Source organism: Branchiostoma floridae, chromosome 1 (genome assembly GCF_000003815.2).
Source record: "Branchiostoma floridae strain S238N-H82 chromosome 1, Bfl_VNyyK, whole genome shotgun sequence".
In the NCBI taxonomy this organism is placed as follows: Eukaryota; Metazoa; Chordata; class Leptocardii; order Amphioxiformes; family Branchiostomatidae; genus Branchiostoma; species Branchiostoma floridae.
Window position 1 is genome coordinate 8,284,430 of NC_049979.1, and position 20,997 is coordinate 8,305,426.

At 39.5% G+C, this 20,997-nt stretch overlaps 1 protein-coding gene and 1 long non-coding RNA gene across 17 annotated transcripts in view; one reads left to right on the plus strand and one right to left on the minus strand.

Moving 5' to 3' along the window:
* Window positions 1–20,997, plus strand: part of LOC118419693 (nephrin-like) — an 86,821-nt gene that overhangs the window by 18,348 nt on the left and 47,476 nt on the right. For 8 of the 16 annotated variants that reach the window (XM_035826275.1, XM_035826300.1, XM_035826258.1 and 5 more), the window contains exons 2-3: window positions 14,051–14,137; window positions 14,930–15,235. In XM_035826275.1, the coding sequence (XP_035682168.1) occupies window positions 14,059–14,137; window positions 14,930–15,235 (385 nt within the window). In that variant the 5' untranslated portion in view covers window positions 14,051–14,058. Of the gene's footprint in view, window positions 1–2,566; window positions 2,662–2,977; window positions 3,039–14,050; window positions 14,138–14,929; window positions 15,236–20,997 lie in introns of those variants that run through there. The other 8 variants (XM_035826222.1, XM_035826245.1, XM_035826330.1 and 5 more) reach the window with 2 other exon arrangements.
* LOC118419801 lies at window positions 16,744–19,805 on the minus strand. The gene is made up of 3 exons (XR_004831660.1): window positions 19,732–19,805; window positions 18,879–19,068; window positions 16,744–18,663 (listed from the first exon to the last, which is right to left on the minus strand). It is a non-coding gene; the product is annotated as an uncharacterized LOC118419801 (long non-coding RNA).

The window sequence follows — 20,997 nt, forward strand, 5'->3', positions numbered from 1 at the left end:
TCTTTTGGGTGTACATAGAGATACAAGGAACATGAGGTAGTAGAGCAGAGCTTGGGACATTGTTCCCAATTGACTTACATATATTTAATGTACAGTCAAGTTGTGGCTACACTTCAAACATTCGGACTTTTCAACACATCCCCTATTGTGAGTAGGCGTGTTATCACTCTGTCATCAAATTGAATATGAACTGATGAACAGCTGTAAGGAATTCAGGTTACAAGGCGTAAGGGAAATTTGAAACGATATCGGTTACTTTTTTCTATGGATGTCTGAATTCACAGTTAGACAATAAGTACATAATGTACATTGTTAAAAATGTGGTTGAAAGATATATATGCCCAGACATGTTTTCATTGACTGTCTACAAAAAAGTAAAGAAGGGATTCTCCAGGGAATATTATATAAAATTTTCTAGATAAATATGTGGTATGGTGGGCTTTGTGCAAATTTAGAAGTAGTGCCTACCCCCTTGCGACAGGGTGGTGGAAATGGTACTTGTTTCTCGATGCTTTAAGCTTGAGGGTGACTTCTGAACAGTTTCATACAACTAAAATGCACATTTGTGGAGTTATGGTTTTGGAGCTGAGGGGTTGCCGCACTAACCTGGACAATAGACTAAAACCACTGCGACAATTTTACCTTTGCCAGAATGGCTAAGGTTAGGTTTTGGATGTGTTTGTGTGTCTGTGTGTGTGTGTGTTAACAGCATAACTCGAGAAGCCTGGGATGGATCCTGATGATATTTGGTAGGTGGGTAGGGATCGGGAAACGAAGGTCAAGTTTGATAGTGGACCACATAGCGGCTTGCTAACGTACTGCAGCAGAAACTCAACTTTGGACGAAATAACTCTACAACATGTTGACGGATCGTCATGATTTTTGGTATGTAGATAGAATGAGTGATGACTTACATAATGAGATACTAATTATGCACATCAACAGCTCATTTGCATAATTAATTAGGAAAATTTATAAATCCACAGCATTCCATGATAGGACTTTCAAACTTGTAGCTGGGAAGGAGAGAAATGGCTATAGATATCAATTATGCAAATGATGACCTCATTTGCATTATTAATGAGAAAATATGAACATTTTGACGGATCATCATGTTTTTTGGTATTCAGGTAGCGTAAGTGAAGACCTACATAATGAGATACCAATTATGCAAATCAACAGCTAATTTGCATAATCAATTAGGAAAAGGACAAAAACCCACTGCATTTCATTATAGTACTTTCATCACATATTGTCACATATGTAACTGAGAAAGAGGGAAGAGAGTAAGGGGTGTATTTTATTAAAGACTGAAAGAGAATAAGTCAAGAATGGATCAAAGGATCATCATGATTTTTGGTATGCTGATAGCTTAAGTAATACTTGATACAATTTGATATCGATTAATGGTAACTTGGGATCTAATTTGCATAATCAATGTTGAAATTTTATAAACCAACTCCAAGCATATGATTATAAAGAAAATGAAATGAGTAACGCATTTGTCTACAGACATCATTCTACATAACAAACCTTGTTATTTGGCAAAGGTATGTGTTCGTGGAACTCTAGTTTAACTTAAACTTGACCTGAAAATGCATGGTTGTGGATAGTAGTATGTGGCATGTAACATGGTGGAGAGAGTGGATTACTGATAGCTGTTTGTGGAGCTGAATACAAAGTGAGGAGCAAAAAAATCCCTCTTATTTGCTAGGAGATTGATGCATGTTTTATGCATGTTGAAAATCCTTTTATGTCAAGACCAAACACGTTATAAGAGTAGGAATGAAATTCATGCTGGCCATGTCATATTTAGCACAGTGTGACCAAAAATGAAGCTGTAGTAATGCCAGCAGACTGCTGTTTCATGGAAATCAGAACAAATATGGACCCATTTTCACAGCAGATAAATCTGAGGGTAATGGACATTTGAGGCTCTCACATACTGAGTGGCAAATTTTGCCCCACTTTACATGAAGAATCTTTCTAATGACTTCAATTTAAATGATTGTAGCTTTCAACTGCGCTGTCAGATTGCTGGTTTTGGTACTGTTCAAGTATTTTGGAATTGGAGAAAGGGTAGCTTTGGTTTTGAAATTTGAGGTAAGTATTGTATGTAATGGATGCCAGCGAGACTGGTGATGTATTGAAGTTTCAAATTGGCATGAACCCGAGGAAGTATATTATTTTTATTAATTTGTGAGGCAGTGGCAAGGAAAAGAGTTTCATGTATCAAGAACTGTTCTTCCTTTACAGACATTAACTCTACCTATGTACAGAGCAACTTGGAGCTGCTAATTGTTTCCAAAAAATTATCCTCCAGGATGTGGCATTTCCTCTCAATTATGGCCTATGCACACCAGGATGTTGTTGGTTATGTTCAACCAGTTTGGTAAACTTCTGCTTTGACTCCTCAATGCCTGGAGGGGACATGAGTGAACCATTGAGGTCCTGGTCAGCTGTAACTGGCTGCAGCTGTTAGGATCTTGCAAGCAGAGGCATGCGAGGCTAGTGGGAGGGTTAGGGATCAGGACCTCAGTGCCATTCCACAGCCTGACAGCTCTACCTCCTCCTGAATTATTCGCCATTTCCTTCCCATTCAATATCAGAACTTCAGACTTGAGTGGATATGCTCCTGCAGTACTTGTCTGGAACCTTAAGGTACGGTTGTAAGTAACGCCCACGCCTGAGTCTGCAGTTAGATTCGGTCACTGCCAATTGGCACATTGCATTCCTTCCCAGCCTCTTTATTAATTAACCAAACACTCCTCCAAAGAAAAATATGTTTGATGAATTTTCCCCTTGGCTGGACTGACTGGTGGCATGTGAGCTTGCTACAGGCTGTATCCTGGCCTGCATTTGTAAGAGCTGGACTGGACAGTGTAACCCAAACATTTTGGGTCTGTATCAGTGTATGTTTCTTTCCAGTTAACTTGATGGATGTCTGATAGGAGAAGTAGGACAGCCATCTGGAAAAGTCTTTTCCAGACTGATGAAAGTTTTGGAGAGAATTTACTGTTTGGTCTGGGAAGTTGCCGGTGAGTCTCAGCAACATTTAAATGTCAACAGAAATAATGCATATGTTGTTTTCTACGAACGTGTGTCTAACTGTGTACTGTACATTTCCAGAATGTAGAGATTGTATTTTTGGAAGTGTTGTGTACAAAATTTTACTTGGGGTTTGTATAAACTGTTTATATTGTAAGAAAATTTAGACCATTTATATTTTACTACCACTTGAACAAGTCTCTCTGCACATGTCTTGAATTGAAGCATCTTTTGATGTTAATTGCATTTCAAAACATCAAAGGATGACCGGGCAGGATGTGGTTGAACCATTCATCGTTGTGTATTGGGTGCTTACATGCTTCATTACTAAAACATGAGCTGTAAGAAAGGTGTTTGTGTTTCCGGCTGTAAAAACACCGGACACCCATGTAGTTGTATTGAGTCCCCTATCCTCTGGAACTGTCTAAACAAGCAGTTTCAATAGTTGATAATCATTATGACAGAATATTGCTTCTCTTCATTGTCAATTTATCACATCAGTTGTCCCAGCAACATCTGTACTGTTTGTTGTCTGATTAGCTATAATGACACTAGGGACAGATCGGTGGTACATTTCATTACCACTTCTGATGGGGTTTGCCAAGCGTAGAGGAAGCGTTGTTCAAGATCCCAGTAGAAGGCTCCAGACCATTGGTTGTGCCTGCTGGGTACCTGCAGAATATCAGACAGCTTTATAAACATAGAGGTGCTTCAGACAAGACAATAAGTAAGATCACCTCATCTCACAGACTTGTAGATGACTTAAGGTCCTTTTGGGATATTTGTGCCTGAATACTGTACTTCAGTGATGTTCTAGATCCTTGAGCTTGTTCTAGGAAGTGCACTGACCTAGCATTGGTACTTTAATTGCAAAAAATGTGGCAAGATTTAGTGACTTGCTGTCAAAATTCACAGACAAAACAATAAGTAAGGAGCCCTTTTCAAGCCAAGTTTTGTTAGTGTTGATGACAGCTGTTCGCATGGATGATGAAAATGATTTACAGTTTCAAGCAGAAAGGAAGTTGTGTATCAGTTTATCTGAAACTGGAGTTGGCTTTTAATCTTTTGGGATATCTTTTACCAAAAACCAGGGGATTTGTGATGCCCCATGTCAACTGCAGGTCTAATTCAAATAAGCTATGTGAGTCCTGCCTATTCAAAGTGGGCTTCGGTCCTGATCCAGGCAGGTTGTTTGCAGTTATATGGATGATAGCCATGTAACAATAGCAGGGATTTTGTGACAATATGGAGCTTGGCATGACACTGTGGCCATAGCTAGTGTATCAGGATAAGGTGGTTTGTTCAGGTCAGTTTATTCAGGTGAATTTTCTGTGCAACAGCTGTAGCCTGATAGACAGTGGTAAGTTGGTATCCAAATTTAAACTTTGAAGCTTTGTTCTAAAGTTGTGCATTTTTTAAAACTTTTTTTGATGTTTCGAAGGCTCGTAGGGACCTACATTTCAGCATCTGGAACGAGGAGTACATAGTTTACATAATATGCCTATGATGAAATAGATGCATTACTTTCAAAGTCAAAACTGCCCATGCTCATTTGTCCTTACTTAAACCATCTAATTGGCAGTTGTGTTGTGAAGCCATTGATAGAGATAGGACTGCCATGATAATGACAGTAATTTGGTTTGCTGAACTTCTGCTTCATTCATAATTCATGGTGCTGCGGTGCATGTGTGATTCAATGCCTCTATGTGAACAGGCCATGTTGTAGCAGAAGTTTCACCATGTTGATAGTGCCATCTGTTATCAGTTTCTGACTGTTGTTGTAGTTGTTTATCATGAGAAATTCTAGGCCTGAACAAAAGGTTTAATCTCTGGCAGTCTGCAGCTCTCAGAATTGACTTATCAGCCAGGCTCCGCCGTTTCCGATAGGTAGACAACTGGAGGTAGTCTGGCTGATACCTTGTGCTGATACATGTAAAACGAACCATTTCTTCCCTCTCCGATCTTCATCCCAAGGGGTTGAAAAGTAAGTACTATATTTTTACTTTGAACCACAACAGAAATTCTAGATTCATCCTGTTGCAGTACAAACCAGTCTTTCTTCCTTGTGATATAGTTTCATATATAACTTAAAACTCAGACATGGACACCAGCATAGAAATAAAGCCGAGAAGTATTACATTATGTCTACTGAGGTGCGTGTCATCTTTGCCATTTGAAAATTATTGCAACCACTTTTTGGTCAGGATAGTCAATGGTCAATGTCTTATTATAGGACGAAAGATGGACTTGAATCCTTTTGGTGATGCTTTTTGATTGAGCTCTGGTGATAGCTAAGTCTCAGTATACTTTGAAACTTCATCATTGTGGTTTTATCAGTGAAAAAATTGCAAACTGTCATCCTATTCTTGTTGAAATATTTGTCAAAAATCTCACTTTTGTCTTGTCCCATAGTTGCGTGCAACTACCTCCTTCTAGTGTTCAGGAATCATCATTATAGATTACCACAATGATGTTTTCGTAGGACTAACTATTTCACATGTAACATTGAAGACTGCAGAAAATTTCCTGTTGGTCAGTTGTGTTTACACTAGGATGGATGTGTGAAAGGGGCATTAGTGTCAGAAATGGCAACAAATGTGTTTACTCTATCATTAGCACATACTTAATATCCCAGTGGCCTGTGATGGGACTTACAATTGTTTATATCCCAGAGCCAAGCATGTGTGAAATAAGCCACATTTTTAATAGCCTTTCCTCAATTTATTTAGTGTATGGATTTATGTTGTGGTGTTTGCATTGTCTCCAGGTTTGTAGCGTGCTTGGATAGTACAATGGATGCAACTGGCTGTGAAATTGGGCCTACTTTCTTTTACAAGTTCTAGTATCAGTGGTGAACTCTGACCCGGTTGTCCCGCAGAACGTGAAGCTAGCCTGCTGTTGTTTATCGTGAGGCACGCTGTAGCTTAGCATTGGTCCGAGAAGCCTCTGGGAGTAAGTGGTAGACACCAGATAGGCTGCCCTTGGGTGGACACCTCAAATATGGCCAATCAAAAGGAGGATGTGACTGAAATAAACCTGAAAATAGCCTGCCTTGTTGGCAATTTTCTCCTTATTTAACAAGCCAGAATTCCTCACAAATGGTTCATGGTAAAATGTCCTGCCGGTAGTTAAATTAATGCCTGGTTGATTTGTTCACGTGAACAGAAAAAAAAGTTGATAAACACAACCCTGCTAAATATGTATATGCTGCATGTTTGAAAGGTATCTTTCTACTTCAGCCATTTTCAGTCATGGAGGCTGAATACCTTTTTTTTTCTACTTTCCAACGAACAGAACAAAGTCAACTCCAGGTCAATTCCCTGTTCAGGCTTGGCTGGATGTGTGTGAGAAACAAGAATGACCTGAAAGCTACACTGGGGTGGTTTACCTGTAAACACATAGTACTGCATGATTCACTTTGTGTCTTATTGCCACAGTAAGCTTTGGCTCGTTTTCTTGTGTCTGTTCAAGAATGCTCTTGACACAGACGGCTAATCAAGGGTGAGGACGTTTAACTTTCAGCAGGTCCACAAGAAAGCTCTGCATTTCTAAGACGTAGTTTACAGCAAATTTCAAACCGTTGGTTGCATTATTGTATAGGGCAAAAATAGAAAAAGATGTGGGCTACTTCATTGTTTCATTCAGTCAGAATATCACCTGGATAACTGCAAGCAAAAATCTGTTTTTGTTGATATTCTGCAAACGAATCATCAAAAAGGTTTAGTATCTATTTGGTATCTTTTGGAAGTCGGATACATGTGTAACATTTTGTACAAGATAATACTATGGGTAAGAATGTACTGTTGTTGTTGTTTGTAGAGGTGAATGCCACACCTTTCTGGTCGATTTACCTGCCAGCATGGCCATAGATAATTCATTGCTTGACTCACTGGTCCATTTCTTTAGCACATAGTATAGTGGTCTACTGCTGTCCTAGCTAAAAATATGAAAGGGGTCAAGGCAGCCTGTAATAAATAGAATAACAAGGAGATCTTTACCATCAGAAGCAATTTTCATGTTTTCAAAATGTCATTTTGCATGCTTGCGGTTTCGTATGGATAGAAAATTTGCATGTACTTTTGCGACATCCTATGATCTAGCTCTGTATTGGAGTTCATTGACGAGGTTAAGATGCACTAGGAAAAGCAAAACACAATTTGAAGTTACTAGTATATCCTGTGAGAGACATGACTCTATATAAACTATAAACCTTGGCTTTTCCAGTTAATTTTGTCCTACATTGAGGGGGTGTTTCCATGGCAGCTGAAGGACCTTGTGGAGGTAATTACTTGAGAAGAAACACCTTTAACTTCCCCCACCACAGCAGTAGTTGTTAGACTTGCTGGCTCCTTCCCTGGGCTGACACACATACCAGCTGGTGTGATGGGGAAAGGGCAGCTGCCCCTGCAAGCTCGCAGGTCAGAGGTTGGGTAAAGTTCACCCTTATTAGAGCAGGGACTGTTGGAAACATCAGGACTCTAACGGACTTACTATACCATTGTAGGATCGTCAGTTGTTCAGTTTCTAGGTCATGTCACTGTGAATTTCGTAAAAGTAATATGGACTAGTTGTTCCAGAAATGGATGGAGGAAAGTTTTCAAGATACACCTTTTGATCAATCAAATTTTTTGTTACTTCTTGCTTAGAAAATTCCATCAGGCCCCAGAATGATCGGTGGACTTTGTGGTTGTCATCTTCTCTGTTTCATAACAAAATAGCCCATATTGCCAACCAATAAAATGATTGTCTTGTAAAATGATCATCCTGTTAATGAAAAAGGCCTTAAATTTTGAAAACATTTTCCTGTTATTTCCTGTTAAAATATTTTCAAAGTTGGGTGTCAAAGAGGTCCTTTGTCCAAAGAACATAACCACCTTACTGTTCCCATAGATCTAGCTGATATATCACTGATAAAAATATGCCTCTGTCCTAATACCTCCAATCTGCCGTGATGATTGACACAGGGGTTTGTTTTGTTTTGGTGTCAGCTGCATCCTGTTCATATGAGGATGTGATGTCTGCAGCATAATCAGTGTAAATATGATGCGGTATCACGTGTACAGGGTGTGTCTCCTCTGTACCAAGCACAGGTACTAGGTATACCTGGCTACACAGACAGATTAGACATGCAGGATTAAATGTAGATTAAATGCTTCTTGTTGCAAGCATTCCCATGTCTAAATTTCGCCCCTATGCTATAGGGCTGCTATGAATGTCATGGGAAAAGTCACAAAGGATAGGCCCACCAGAAAATGTGAGGAAAAGAAAGCTGTTTTGTTACTATTGTTAGGGTAACTGTAAAGGCTACTTGCATATGAAATTTATAATTAGGATTTGGGTTCATTCTGAATGCATTGTCTGCCCTTTTCCATGGCACCAGAAGTGGGCGTTCAACAGTAAGCTTTTTTTTTTACCTGGAATTTGAATTAAAGCATGATGCTATTTATTTCATAAGATGACTTCATATGTTTTGGGTGTGACTGTTTTGCAAACAGGATTGCACTTAGCATTGCTGTAGTCAGGATCTTTTATTGGCTGCTGACGTAGTCTTGCTTCCTAGGCCACTTCCTCCAGGTACAGGTACGCTCCTTTCCTGTCTCTTTGAAGTCATTAGTGATAAGTTACAAATGCATATCTGTGGTTAGTTGTGGCGTGCTGCGAATCAAGCTGTTCCCATGAGATCTTTATGTTCAACTGTTCTAAATTTTGGATTTTCTTTATTTTGCTTGAATATGGCTATGATGTCATGGTGAATCATTCCATATTTATGATGGTGTCACATGTTAGGTGGGTGGATCCCCTCTTTAAATGTATACTACAGCAGTCTGCTCTTTACTGTAATTAGTCTAGTACTAAGGTGCTTTGTACTCAGTAGGTACCATATCAAGGTTGTGTACCGCTGCTATTACAGGGTAAGTAGTAGTTCTTAGTTCTAGTAAATATCATGTAGTTTTGAGTCCAAAATTATCAGTTATGTGAATAGGATAGAGGCACACGTGTATACAATATTCAAGAACAGGTGTATTTAGTCCCTTTATTTGTATGTATTGCCATAGATTTAAAAAGTGTTTATAAGTCTACTACATGGTATAATCTTTTGACCTTGAGATGCTTCAAAAAGAATTTTACAAGTACCCAGAATTGATTTATTCATTCATTAAGAAGCAAAATAGCAATTTCTGTGAAATTAATCTTCACTTCAAAGGCCAGACTTAAAAGCAAAGTACATTTGATTGACAGGTAAACATTTTTGTTGTTGTTGTTTTCAAGTACCCTTTTCAGACTTAATTCTTTGAACATTTTGATTACATGATGTGTAATGTAGCTCTTTCGGACCCTTTGTTGACAGGTGTCATGTCAGTGTAGGGTATTCTATACTTATTATCCAATGATAAGGTCACTCCTGTCAGTCTGATGTCATGCCTGAGATTCACCAGTTTTATGTTCTCTCTATCCAGTTCACATGTCAGTCCATTATGATACAGCATTACATTCTCATACTACATGATACTGGCCATAGAAATTTTCAGTATGTGTCAGAGGAAGAGTCTGCCTCCTTGTGCAGACTGTTATGGTCGGCAAAGGTTGTCCCAATATCGGCGTGACAGTAAATTGTAAGGCAAAACTGAGCATGAATTTGACATGATTTGCAGCCGCCTCCCTCCACAGACAAAGGAAGGCCCCCAAACCCATTAGAGCTGGAAATGAAGTTGTATGGGAAGTCGATTTTGAAGTCAGGGCGATGCTGCCTGGGTATTTATACTTTGCTGGGCAAGGTCGTAGCCGAACATGCAGGTTCACCAGCCGTTCTGAGTGAAATGTGAGGTAGAATTTCTCCTGCGTTATTACGTTCTTTATGGTTCGCTGCGATGGCGGGGATGACCCTCACTGCATGAGTAATGGTTTCTGTGTGAGCGGCTCTTCCCTGATATATTACAGTTATTTCACGCTGTCTGTATCGGACTTCTGAAATATGGAACTGTGGTTCGGGCATTTGATACTGGTAGTAATATATATCTTGCCATAAACCCTGGGAATCCATTACTGATAACCATAAAAATGAGTGACCGTGACTTATCGGTTATAGATGTTTTCCATTTAAAACTATTTGCTCTGGGGATATTAAAACACAGGAAATACCAAATGATATTTTCTTACCCGTTATGAAGGAATATACTGGTATGGTCATAATTTACCAAAATGGTTGATAAGCATTGATGGAAAGGAGCTACCCTCTGAAGTGAAAATCTAAGGTAAATTTGAATATATAAGTCAATAAAACGAAAAGAAAACTAGTGGATACTTGAATGTACAGACAGGAAGATTGTTATTATTTTTCTTCTTTTTTTATTGCTATATAACAATGGACCAAACAACCAACTTGAATGGTAAACAACTAAAAACAACAGGTATGATTTATGTATTTTTTAGCCAGCCTACTTTGGTTATTTTGAAAGTGAAATCTTGTAAACAATGACTTATTCATGACAAAAGCTTGGTGAGGTATTGTAAGCCAGTTAATTTGTCTGAAGGTTTTCTACTTGTTTACGTGCATGCAGAGGAAGGTTGCCTGCCATGGTGAGTAGGCTTATCTTTTTATTGCTCAACTGTTATTTTCCTTGTGTCACTGTCAAAATTCAGAAACCAACTTTTTATCTACCAATGACGTTTGTAGCCATGAATGTGCGGACTTTGTCTTGTATCTTCTTGTATTGTCTTGTATAGAGTTACTGTAGCAAAAAATGATCACTTTCTAGGTTTAGATATTGTACAATACCACAGCTAAAAATGACAGAAAATATTTAAGACAAAATTTGACCTATCCATTATGTACAAGCTCTTGCCTGTTTCTTTATTGCATAGCCATCCCTCCCTATTTCTTCAGAAGGCCAACTATAGAGTTTTAATGCAAGATAAAGTCCCAGATTCAGGGACGCCGACTTGAGGTTAATAGCGCCCGCAAGCCATGCTGGATACTTCATTTGAAATACCTGTAGATAATTGGGAGATGGGAGAGTGTTGGCATGGGTAATCTTGCAGAAATGGCTGGGTTTCCTGCTGTAGAATGGATAGAAAATAGACCTGCTGTAGAATGGAACAGACAAGACAGTGAGTCCCACTCTGTGGCAGGCAACGCCCAAGATAATCCCTGTTTCTGAGCAATTTATAAATTTTTTGAAAGATTACCAATAAATACATCCTTCTTATCTCCTTAATGATGCTTATGATTCATCTTTAATACATCGACTGTATTGTTCTGCGATCTGATTTGACATCGTTAAAACTGACATTGGCAAGTTTTGTGGCTACGGAGGTTCAAAATTTAATTTGTTTGCTTTCCTGTTCTTTGTACAAGTAAACCTTAGACGGTAATACTGTTAGTGACCCAAATATCGATCCTAACCAAGTATTTGTGTGGGAGTGTATATGTGTTAGATATTGAATAGTTGTGTAACTTAATAAGTATCACACTTTTGTAGGGGTAAATTTGGTAGAAGGTAAACATTTCTCTACTTCACTATAACTTATAGGGTTTTAAATGCAAGCTTGACCAAGGTATTTGGAACTTCATATTTGCACTTAGACCGGAACGTTGGCAGACGCTACCCTTTTATCTAAATTCTAATGTACATGTATGTCAGAGTTCATGTATTCCACTGTGTTTCCTTTCAAAAGGTCAGCAACAGAGATTGGGTCACTCAGTCTGAGAAATGTGGTATTTGTCCTCAGTAGCATAGATAGAAGAAGAGAGAAGGTCAACCTGCGTTATCTGTGTAAGCTGTGGTTTCATTTGCATGATTGTATAATAACAGCATACTGAATCTGACGAGTCATCAGCTTAATTGCCACAGCTACTCATAAACAGCTTCTGGCTCCTAAAGATAAGGTACGGAGATGAAAGGGATTCACAATGCTCCTCAACTCCTCAGAGAGAGATCGGGGTTGTACGGGTCATTCCGCATCCAGGGCTTGTCAGCTGCAAAATTGCCTGCCAGGAGATGAGAAGTTATTGCATGCCCCAGATAGGTATTACTTATTGTAGCTAATAATATTTCCCTCGTCATAATCCTAGCTCCAATTATACAGCTGTCCTGAGTTGTGTACCGTTCATTATTTATTTGTAAATTTCCTCTTGATGGTTGGATCGCCACCCCATCAATTATCGCAGACCTGATTCGCATTCGCCGGCCCCGTTATGGCATAGCAGCACTAATAACACAGTAATGATTCCGCCAAAATTGGAAAGTTATTGTCCGTACTTCCCTCAGATTTATTGTTAATTTTGATATGCCTAATATGACGGCCAATGTCACGGTCGATATGCTTCCTTCAATATTTGTTTTCATTTCTGAACCATCAGCACAACGTAGCAATATGGGACAAAATATGGCACATCTTGATCTCGGGTTTTGCAAAATATTTTATTGATGATTTGTTCAGTAAAACTCTTCCATAGGGAAAATAGGGAAATTGTGGTTTTAAAGGTTTATTTAACTCTGTTATCAAGTGGTTATTATAGTGTGGTAAACTGTATCATCTTCTGTTATCAGGGCTCAAAATTCATTTTTGGGATTAGGTGCACTTGTGCACCCAGCTTAAAAAACTGGGTGCACCAAAAAATTTTTGGGTGCACCACTTATGTTTAAGTAGAATGTCAGAAAAAAATTATAACAAAATTTAGTTACAAGCTATCAAATTCTTAAACAAGTACCATGATGGACATTTTTATTACCTTTCTAACACTTGGATGTCAAGAATATGATGTATACTAGTATACTTGATATCTTTACATACATAAACCCGAGAAAATATTTGGGTGCACCCTGTGCACCCACTGAAAAAAATTGGGTGCACAATTTCAATTTTGGGTGCACCTGGGTGCACATGCACCCAGTATTTCGAGCCCTGGTTATGAAATGCTTGGCTACTCAAAACTATACAGCAATGAGGATAAGAATTAAAACACAATAATTCCATTCTGCCATAATTTTATTTTTGAAGACAAATCAGAATAGATTGCATTACTCCGTTACCCTCAACCTTGTTATCCCTGAGGCAAATTGACACAGTGATATATACAGTGAAATGAAACCAATATAGCACAGACACTAAAAATGCTGTCTCACCAGGCTAACCTTGGAAAGGGTGATGCTGTTTTTATTGAAACCAGCCATCTAATTGGATGATTGAGTAGCAATAGGCTTTGTGTCCCCAGTAAAAGGGATGGCAGGTGTTATTATGCACTGTCCTCCCCAGAAACAATGAAAGCGTGTCTATTGTTGTTCCTCGTCAGACCACCATGTACAGGGATGAGCTGTTGTGCAGGCCCACATGGGAGTATCCCTAATATCTGAATCGATACTCGCCAATTTTGGTACCACCTTAGAGTGGGCTTACATGTACAACATTACCCCGGTCTGTGCAGAGTAGATCCACAAGGGACATGGGTGTAAAACTGCAACATCAAAGTCGCGGCTAGCAGCTCGTGCCCATTTTAATGAACCGGGTCTGATGTACATGTACTTGCTACCCGCCCTGGAGGCTTAAGTTGGTATTTATGTATGCATGATGGTATTGTCCTATCATTTCCATAAGAGGGAGGGATGCAGGGGTTGTCGATTTTCAATGATCCCAGGACATGTAGGTACAGGACGAGCAGCTTGATTAAAGCTGAGTATTGATAGTCTGAAAAACATGTCTGCACCACCAGTAAGTAATAGGTCTTGTTGAACCGTCCTTCGGGTGGTACCAATCATGTGACGCGGTTCAAAAAGTTGCTTGAAACATGTGGGCCTCGTTTCCTCAACCCTCTCACCCCTCCTATCAGGCTGACATGGACTGTCCCAAATCTGATTGGATCAGGATCACTGAAATACCAGGATAGATTGGTCTGTGGCAGTTAAATGTTTTCTTAGTCACATTTGCTGCATGAGTTCCTGGGTGAGAGAGGGGCACGCCGGAATACTAACATCAACCTCCTACTCTTCCTGTGACTCTCCAGGTGACACTATGGGTTGCAGCGTAAGGTGGCAGTGGTGGTGGTTACAAGCTCTCTCCTTCCTATCCCTATCCGCACTCTTCTCAACAGGTAAGGCTGTGTTTTCAACTACCAGTCAGAGTACTTGATGCGTGTGCTAGAAATAACAAAGACGCATGGCTGCTTCACAGTGTTTTAGATGTGTATTGCACCAAACCCTCCTGTTTACGCAGAGAGCCACTCAAGGCTGAAAGGCTACCGTATTATTGTATTTCATACCTGGTTGAAGAGTTAAGGGCGGTAGATGCTGCATGTGGAGAGCACGCTCTCTGCCAAACTTGACAAAGGGCTTGGCCCTATAGTTTACATTACCATGGAATGGGGGTTCAGGCTGGCTTAGCTCTTGTTGCCTTTGCTCAATTGTGCATGACTGAATTGTAAATGACGAAATCAATGCCTAGGAGATACACATCTCTTAAAATGTTTCCTGTTTAGAAAAGTTCACCCAGACTCCAGTGATGTCAGTAGGATAGAAGGGAAGGTGGATGCTACCCTCTAGTCTTTATGAAGTCTCATGCATACCATTAATGTCCTATTTCCCTGAATTATGCATATTCAATGAATATTGGCCTGGTAATTTTGTGACCTTTATTCCCTGAGTGCTACCCTCAAATTGAAAAAAAAAATGCTCTTGAACACTTTTTCAAAATTTCTAAAACGTCAATAATTGTCCTCCACAGCGGGATATCTTCCACCTTTCCCAAATCCTTGCCATTACTGCAATATTAAGTGATATTAGTCACGGCTTACCGCAGGGCAGGAAGAGAAGTTTGTGTCCTGAGCTGTCATGTTTCTTTATCCTTTGTCCCTGTGTGCTCATCTGTGTGTTTCCACATTTTCCAGTCCACTGCCAGCAGTATTTCGTCACCGAACCAGAGGATGCTCAGGTTCTGTCAGGAGGCACCGTCCTCCTGAAGTGCAAAGTTGGCGACAAAGCTGGGATGCTACAGTGGGTGAAAGATGGCTTTGCGCTGGGCGAGGAAAGGATTGCACCAGGGTTTCCACGCTACACCCTAACGGGGGACAGGTCAGCTAATGAGTACAACCTGCAGATAGAGAACGCAAACCTGAACGATGACACTGAGTTCCAGTGCCAGGTTGGGCCTCCAAGTCCCATCGGGTCACATGCAGCAAGAGTTACCATCCTATGTAAGTACTGCCAGTCTGACACTTCTAAGTTGTATTAAGCTGTAAGACACATGTTATATTATATGCACCTTAAACACATGTTGTAAAGATTCAACTTTCACTAATTGCAGGTGCCTCCAATTTTCCTTCAGGTCTAACATGTAAGCTGTCTGATTAATTACTTTATCATTCCAACCTGGCAAAACCTTAGCTGTCAATACCATTTGGTATCTGAGAGTTGTCATTGGCTGAAACTTTATCTGCTCCCAGAATATCAAATTCAGAGGAAGGAGTCAGTCATCTTTGATCTTCCTTACACTGTCCAGGAAGTTGTCATGAGTATTTGTCATCTTCTCTAATGGAAAGGATTAACTGAAAAACAGGTGATTTGTGTGCTTATCATTTGTCTTACAGTCCTCTATCTTCAAATTTTTTTTTCAATATTTTTTTTTATATTGTTCTTTAAAAAGATAATTAAAGGAAACAGAGTTTGCCAATTACATGAGAAATACTTGATTGCTTTTCTAGAAAAGCGTTATGCCTTTTGGTCGGTCAAGGGTTCTTTTGTCATCATACAAAGCTCCTGTATGCTTATTTCCCCTATAATGCCCTCTTAAAAAATCATGTAGTGAAAACTGTTTCATGCTTCTAAACTGATAGTGATAGGACAAAAGAAATGAAATGAAACAAAGAACTAAATAAAAAAAAGCATCACTTGCTGGATAATTTTTTTTCATTTTCAGATAAAAGATGTCATCAATTGATTAGAATGTTATCCACAGAAATTCCTTTTTGTGGAGCTAGGCTTCATTTTCCACTTTCCACTGAAAAATTAATGAATATAAAACTTTTCTGGAAACAAACTTAAGAGAGACTAAAGTATAACATGATCCAGGCCTGAGAAGATCTTTGTTTTTTACCCATAGATCATGATATATTGATCCAATATTGATGAAGAGGTTGTTGTCTTTAGATGTCAGCCTTGATAAAGTTCTTATGACTTATATAAACTTCTACCTATTTTACAGTACAAAGGGAACAAAGGACTTATAAAAGGAATAGCAAAGTAAAAACAAAGTTTTGATGTCCAGTGATTGATGAGTTATTTTGCTTGGCAATCCATTGCAAGTTTGTTCATGATTTTTTAATGTTCATGAGAGTTAAATGAATGAAGGATTAGGATTCAAACAATAGGCCCCTCTTCACTGTGCAGCATAACAAAGCACAGTTTCAATTGATGATGTCACATTATGGAGTTAGTACAAGAAATTTACATGTTCAAAATGGGGTCAGAATTCTGTCATACTCCTGTCATATTTGGCGAAAATTGATTGGACAACAATTCTGCAGCAATTACCCGAGCCTTGCTTATAATAATAACTTAATTGCACAACAATTGTACAAGGTACAAAGTATGGCTTATTTGTGGCAGAGACGGTTTTGAGGTGAAAAATACGCGCAATCCTCTGTCGATCTTCCATTGATATGCCCGAAGATCGTGGGCAAAGTGACAGGGGTATCAAAAAATTATCTGGTGTATGTCATGTGATAGACCAAAAGTTTCACATGAATAGGTTGAAATATTGATATTACCAGGTTGTCATACATCAGATTCAAGCAGAGCTTTCATTCAATGTAATCATAGGAACATCGAACAGTTCCTTGAGCCAGGGAAAAGTTATGAGAATGGAAACTCAGTGAAGTGACAAGTTTCATTGACCACTCTGTGAACAATGATAGGTGTTGATTGCCCCAGTCATATCTCCGGGCTATGAAACTATTAAAGGTTCATGTGTAATGGGGGCTGCTGGTATATTACCCCATCTGCCCTAGGGCTAACCACCTGTTTCAGCACCTGTTCGTTACAGGTTATTGAGTTTAGAGTGCTCGCTAAATATTGCAATGTAGGATACAATTTGTTTGCTTGCTCTGTTGAAGAGGTTGTACAGGTATATATAGATATACTTGTGAATTGAAAATGCCACTGTCTTCGATGTTAGGCAAAATACTAGCAGACTGCAGCTGAGCATACAAATCTATTTATCAAACTTGGTAAAAAAAAAGATAAAGGTTATGAAAAACACATCCCTTGTAGGCTTTAATGCTCTTCTCTTGGAAGCAATGAGTAAAAAAATATTGCATGATGAAGCAACTAACTCATATCATCCTGTATTACAGCGTTCAATCATAATCAAGTCTAGCATTTAATAACCAAGCTGATTGCAAACTTCTGTCAACATATGCATGGTACACTGCATGATAAACAGGCTGCATATCGTTGTTGAAATTCTACATTACCATTTCCCATCTGTGTATTCAGAGTCGGAGCTGAATTGAAAAATAAGGCAAGGATGCATGATACCAAGCAAATTAATCCTCATGCACTAGTGCATGTGCATGTACAAGTACATGCATTAGAGGATAAGCATGCTGTGAAAATTTGAAGAGCCATTAGTTTTACATAAATTCAAGGTGTTACCTTGTCTAGCACCTGCCTGGAAAATTGGATTATGCTACACTCCCATATGTCTCCCTGCTACCAGACAGTACGATTATATTCTGCTCAGAAAACATGTAATTTTGACAAAGAATAACATCAACTTAGTGAGCAAGGATAAATGATATTTGTTTACAAACAGTACGTTTTTTTGTGTGACCAGTTCCCAACTTATTAAAAACTAGAAGGTATGTAATATGATCTTAGTAAAAAGTTCTTCATTGATATTAGCAGAAAAACAAGATCAAAACAGAACAACCCCAGGAAAGACCAAAGTGTACACATGTTTTCTATCTATCAATGGTACTGTACCAACATACAAAGTACACACAGTTTGTCCACTTTTAATACTCCTTTCAAGGCCCAGCAATTTTGTTGCTCTGGCTATATCTGCTAGGTGTATTGAACATTTACATGGTTTTTAGCACCTCCTGCAGTTTGACTGATAGGCCGTGCAGGTGGATGAAATGAGGTAGGAGTCAGCAGGGAGCCATTAGCACCTGGTTGTGATGAACCCTTCATGTGCCTCCCTGCTGACACAGTTATTCCTCCTGTCTGGAAGTTTTAGGGCAGTTTCAAGTTTGAAATGGGAAGGCATCAAACAGACCAACTTGAGACATGCCACCAGAGACATCATATAAATATATATAGGGGTTACAGCTTACACTGTTACAGAATGATAGGCATTCTAACCAGACATAATTGGGATCCTCTGTATCCTCATAAAGTCGGAACCTTGCCCAAGGTCTAACAGTCTAGATCATTATCACCATTTTGTATCTTGCACAGTAATCATCCATGGATTATATTTCACCCAATAAAGTAACAGCCCAGAAAAGTGAGCCAGGGGATATGGGAGGTGTCTCTGTGAAGCATGGTATAAACTATAAAGCTGCCTGGTACAGACAGTGTGACTGGTCGCCTGCTGTGGTCGTGTGCACTGTCTTTGGTCCTGTAAATTGGAAACATCAATAGAGACAAAACAAGTCAATCAGAATGGGAATAAAACACCTACCGGTGAATTTAAATAAACACTCGTTTATTTCATACAACTTAAGTAACATTGTTGCGGAAGTGCTTGTTAACATGAAGACATACACTTAAATGTTCCGAGCAAACAAAGCCTTTAAAATCGTGAAGATTTACAGTGAACTCATCTTCACACACCTTTGTGATTAGGGAGCATCACTACAAGTCAGGGACACAGTGCATGTCTGTTGAATGTCTGTGGAGTGGACTGGAAGTGATGTTGACTCAGTTCAACCTCAGAAAAAGATCCAGGGAGAGTCTGATGACAGCTGTCATTAAACCAAGCTCCATCAGGGCAAGTCCAAAGTCAGCCAACGGGACAGCCAACCTTTGCCACAAAATGAAAGAACATTTGGGAAGGCCTCTGTTTTTGTAACATTGGAAATTTTAAGTTTTTTTAAAGATTGAGACAGACTGGGATGCAAAAACATTACAGATGACTGTTTTAGCTAACACATCACACTAGGACATGCTGAGTGCCAGCAGTAGCATTCATGTTGACTTGAAGTTGAAACAGGAAAGGTCTGCAGACTCAGTCTGATGACAGCTTTTTGTGTCTTGGACACTGGACAGTACAGATCATGCTGATTCCACCTTTAATACAATCAATTCTTGTATTTGAATTTGCAGATATTCTTTTATTGGTTGAACCAAAATGAAACATTCAACTGCTAAAAATTTCCAGTTGTTCTGTCTTTAACGAGCATATAGTGAATCAGGAACATCAACAACGATGTGGTTCATGGTTCATGCGTAACGTCAGGGAACTTTGTAGCTGTGATGTTGATTTGAGGCAGCTGGATAAGACTTTCCAGATACACTTTGAAGACAGCTATCATTATCTTGGTAGAAAAGGTGTCCCCTCCAAGTCATAAACGACAAGCAGATCTAGATATGTCTAGTCTTCAGTCAGACGCCATGCCTCAAGCCGTCATAAATACACAGGTCTCAAGGTACCATCAACTTTTAAGTGCACACATTTTGAACTTACCAACAGCTGCATTGTGTTCATCCAGTCGTAAGAGAGGCTATGCCATACATTCTGTGTGCCAAAAAGATAACTGCAACAGAAAAGTATGTCACCTGTCAAAATGCTTGTTTGATACACATGTGTACAAATAAAAGAAAGCATGTGCATGCAGATAGCCATCACTCTCTTGTTGCTATCTGTAAGGTATTTTATGAATGACTAAAGGTAGTGTAACAGTGGGATTCAAAGCCTGCTGAACTGACTGTGCCAAATGGCTTTAAGCCTTTTGGCGTAACAGTTTAGCGTTAGGGTTTGTGATCTGGCTGCCCAGATTCCGGATCTGGTGCGGGTTTGAATCCCGGGAGTCAGGATATTGTTCCGTTCTGTTTCTACTCCTTTCTTACAGTAGGTCCAGTCAGCCACCATAGACCAAAGCATAACCACACCTTGCCAGTGTTGAATGTAACCTGCTGCTGCAGTTCCTCTGTTTGTTTATCTTATGAGAAGGAGTTGAGGGAGAATCTGCTGCCAGCACTTCAATTGGCCTGCTGCCTTTTTCTTATCAACCATCAGAGATAAGTAGTAGTTAGAGGAACCCAAACTTGGGGAGATGAAGAGACGCCGACTTCCTCGTGCCCTGATCTGTTTACACGGACATGGACTTTGTTTCTGTACCTGCCTCTTGTAAGACAAGTCCAGATAGCACCATGAAGCATGTCACCTGTTGGACAGGGCATCCTTTTGTTTGAGGAGAAACTTGACACTGGTGTAAGTGGGGGAATGAAGGGAGGAGAGGAAGTGGCTTCTTCCTTATAATGTATACAAAGGCAGGTACTGGGGAGAGTCAAAATGTTGTGGGAATCGGAACCTCAGGCTGATCCCAATGTTGTTGTTTCTCATCTGATGAAAGTCAATCATGTTGGCCAGAAGTGATGGTGTGCAAATTTGCCCAAAGAAGGCGAGGTAGACCAAACTTTAGTGACAGATGTTTATCACGGGATCCCAAGGAAAGGCTGTTACTGGCAGGATGTTTGGTATGAAACAGCAGTATTTTGGTACAGATCAACTTCTCCCAAGTTGACCTCTTCTGGGTCAACACAAACTTCATCCAGAACTATTTCAATGTGAACATTTTGTTGATCTACTCAGCAAAGAAGGACAGAAACATTAGACTTTGTATATAAAGGCCATAATTAGTCAAAGGAAGCAACATTGTGTTATTTTAAGGTGGTTTGTAAGTTTTACCTGCGCCATCTGTTTGGATGTGAAAGGGGTAGTTTGGATGAG